The sequence below is a fragment of the Merops nubicus genome, unplaced genomic scaffold (genome assembly GCF_000691845.1).
Source record: "Merops nubicus isolate BGI_N331 unplaced genomic scaffold, ASM69184v1 scaffold10222, whole genome shotgun sequence".
Classification (NCBI taxonomy): Eukaryota; Metazoa; Chordata; class Aves; order Coraciiformes; family Meropidae; genus Merops; species Merops nubicus.
The window spans coordinates 12789-15456 of NW_008595621.1; the positions used below are offsets into that span (position 1 = coordinate 12789).

Genomic DNA, 2668 nt, shown 5'->3' on the forward strand with positions numbered 1-2668 from the left:
GTATGGGCTCCCTTTTGCTTAAGGGTGAGACTGTCAGTAGTTCAGGTCCCTTGCCTACCCAAAGCCCTTGGTGTAGTCACCCAGCATCCTTCTGAACCAGCTACACGAGGGCAACTGGACTGCACAGTGCAGCTGGAGCAGGTCTGGCTTCTGTGCTGGAGCACAGACAGCCTTTCAGATGAAGTGTTACTCCTGTAACTGAACTCTGAGAGCACTCCAGCACTACATCTGGGGGCAAATGCCACAATTCTGCAACCCCTGCAGCCTGGCTGGTTAAAACAGCCAGAGTTGGTCAGCACATGGCACAGAAGTGGTTGGTACCTGGTTGCTTAAGCAGTAGTAAGGATCTGTGTTGGAAAACCAAATACAATTCAAACTGACTGGAGTATTGCTTTGTTCTAGTTTTTGGAGTTGAACCAGACCTGACAAGGGAGGGAGGAAGCATTCCTGTTACCCTCACTTTTCAAGAAGCAACAGGCAAGAATGTCATGCTGCTTCCTGTTGGAGCTGCAGATGATGGTGCCCACTCTCAAAATGAGAAGCTAAATAGGTAAGAGAACACTTATCCCTCTGCCAGGCTGAGTTGTACTGCAGGTGTTGGCAGGTATTAGGAAGAGGACCAGGAAGAACTGGGCTTATGCTTTTCCTTAAGTCTCTGGCAGGCAAAGTGCCATTGCTCCCTAGCAGGAGGTGACTGGGTGGTAACTAATCTATAGCTGTGTCTTCATCTCCTTACTGCTGCTGGCCTTCACAGAATGGTGGGGGTTGGAAGGGACCTCTGGGGGTCATCTGGTCCAGCCCCTCTGCTGAAGCAGGTTCACCTAGAGCAGGCTGCACAGGAATGTGTTCAGGCAAGTTTTGAAAATCTCCAGAGAAGCAGATGTGGACAGGAGTTTGAGAAGGAGTTTTGCACACTTGAAACCAGAAGCAGTTTTTATAGTGGGGTCTCCAGTCTTGGCTACTCTCCTGTACCCAAGGGTGGGATTTCTCTTGCCAGGGGAGATTCCAGGGAGGTTGGTAGCAGCAGCTGGTGCCTGCAGCAGTAGTGCCTGTAGCACCTCTTGCCTGCATGGGACTGATGCTGACAGCTGCAAACAGCTCAGACCAAGGCAGTGCTAACAGAAGCTGTCTTCCTTCCAGGTACAACTACATCCAGGGGGTGAAGATGCTTGGTGCATACCTCTATGAAGTCTCCCAGCTGAAGGACTAAGTTAGACACCTTACCTTCTGGCTCATGGATTGGAAGACTGAATTATCTTACAAAATGTCCACAGTTGCCAAGTCTTATGTAACTCCCCTTTTCCACCAACACTCCACAGCTTTGGTGGGGAGAGGGAAGCATGCAGTTCCACTTGACAAAGAACACTGTATACCAAAAATATTTCTTTAAATCCTTACTTGAAATGACACGGGTTATTCTTTAACGGGCCAGCAGTCCTGAACTGCATCTTTGTCCCATCTGTATCACTTCAGAGTTGTGGTTTGCTGTGTTTATTTCTTTTCCTGTGAAGCAGGAGGAACAGTTTGCTCTCAGCTGTGCAAGCAGCCACATCAGTTGCAGAACTGCCAGACAAGTTTAAGGTTCTTATTCCTGGTATGTCCTGGAAGTAGTCAAAGTGACAGATTAAGGGGCTGTACTGGAATGTGTTTGAGCTGTAGGGAGGCATCTGTCTTGCAACAGAGTGATTTGGAAGAGCAGTTGGTCTCCTACAGCTCCTACCTGCCTGCAGGTTTCCATTTACAGTGAATTAGGTTATCACAAGTCACTGTGGTAATGACTACTGGCCATCCTTTTGTAAAGCTGCCTTTGTACTCCCTAAAAGGACAATAAATAATCATGCTCTAGAGTTTGCCTCTTGGTCTTGAAGCATTAAATAGTGCCTTAAGAGGGAAAGCAACTTCAGGCAGCTTGGGAGGAAGTCTTCTGTGGCCACAGATGTGGATGAGCAAGGTGGCTGCACAGACTGCTTTTTGGGAATTCAGGTTTTTTTATTCCTTGGGCTCTGGGTCCATAACAGCTTCTGACTTGAAGCAGATGTTGCTAAATCCTGCTCTCCTGAGAGAAAATAAGCTCAGAAAATATTCCATTTTGGCTCTGTAAGGCAGGTCATTGCACTATAGCACAACCTGATGGTACTGCAAGGGAGCAGGTGTAATTCTTAGGCATAACCGAGGAGAGAAGAGCATCACTCACTGCAGCCTGAGACTTGGCATCCAGCTTCCAGCTGTCTTTTGGAAACATTCAAGTCCTTTGAACTTCTGGTATCATGTCAAAAACCAAACTACCTTAAATGTGTGGATTTGGCTCACTGTTTCCAAATTCCCTGAGCAGCCCTAGCAGGCTAAGCTAGGTAAGTATTTCAGGTTTGCTTTGCTCTGAGAACTGCCTGAGAGCACAGTGCAGTCCTCTGTCCTAACAAAGAGGAGCAGGGTGTGATGTCTCCTCCCTTGGGGCAGAGGGCAGGGATCTCTTGTCTTATCTGCTTTTCATTGTTGCTTATCCAGAGTCTTAACAGTGGATAGCTGTTGGGACAGAGGGATCTTCTGTTCTCACTGTGAAGCTGCTGAAGCTTCTCTGCCTTGTTTTTCTTCTGTTGGGTTTGTCATAGAAGTTGATGGCTAGAGATAACCAGGTACTGTTAAACTTTGCCCTCCTGGCCCAGATGCA

General features: G+C 47.7%; 1 protein-coding gene across 2 annotated transcripts in view; it reads left to right on the forward strand.

The window, feature by feature from the left end:
* CNDP2 (CNDP dipeptidase 2 (metallopeptidase M20 family)) overlaps window positions 1-1847 on the forward strand; it is a 12720-nt gene extending 10873 nt beyond the window's left edge. Inside the window, exons 10-11 of one of the 2 annotated variants that reach the window (XM_008936118.1) lie at window positions 403-550; window positions 1141-1847. In XM_008936118.1, the coding sequence (XP_008934366.1) occupies window positions 403-550; window positions 1141-1210 (218 nt within the window). In that variant the 3' untranslated portion in view covers window positions 1211-1847. The remainder of the gene's footprint in view (window positions 1-402; window positions 551-1140) is intronic. The other variant, XM_008936119.1, reaches the window with a different exon arrangement.
* Window positions 1848-2668: the final 821 nt, after the last annotated feature.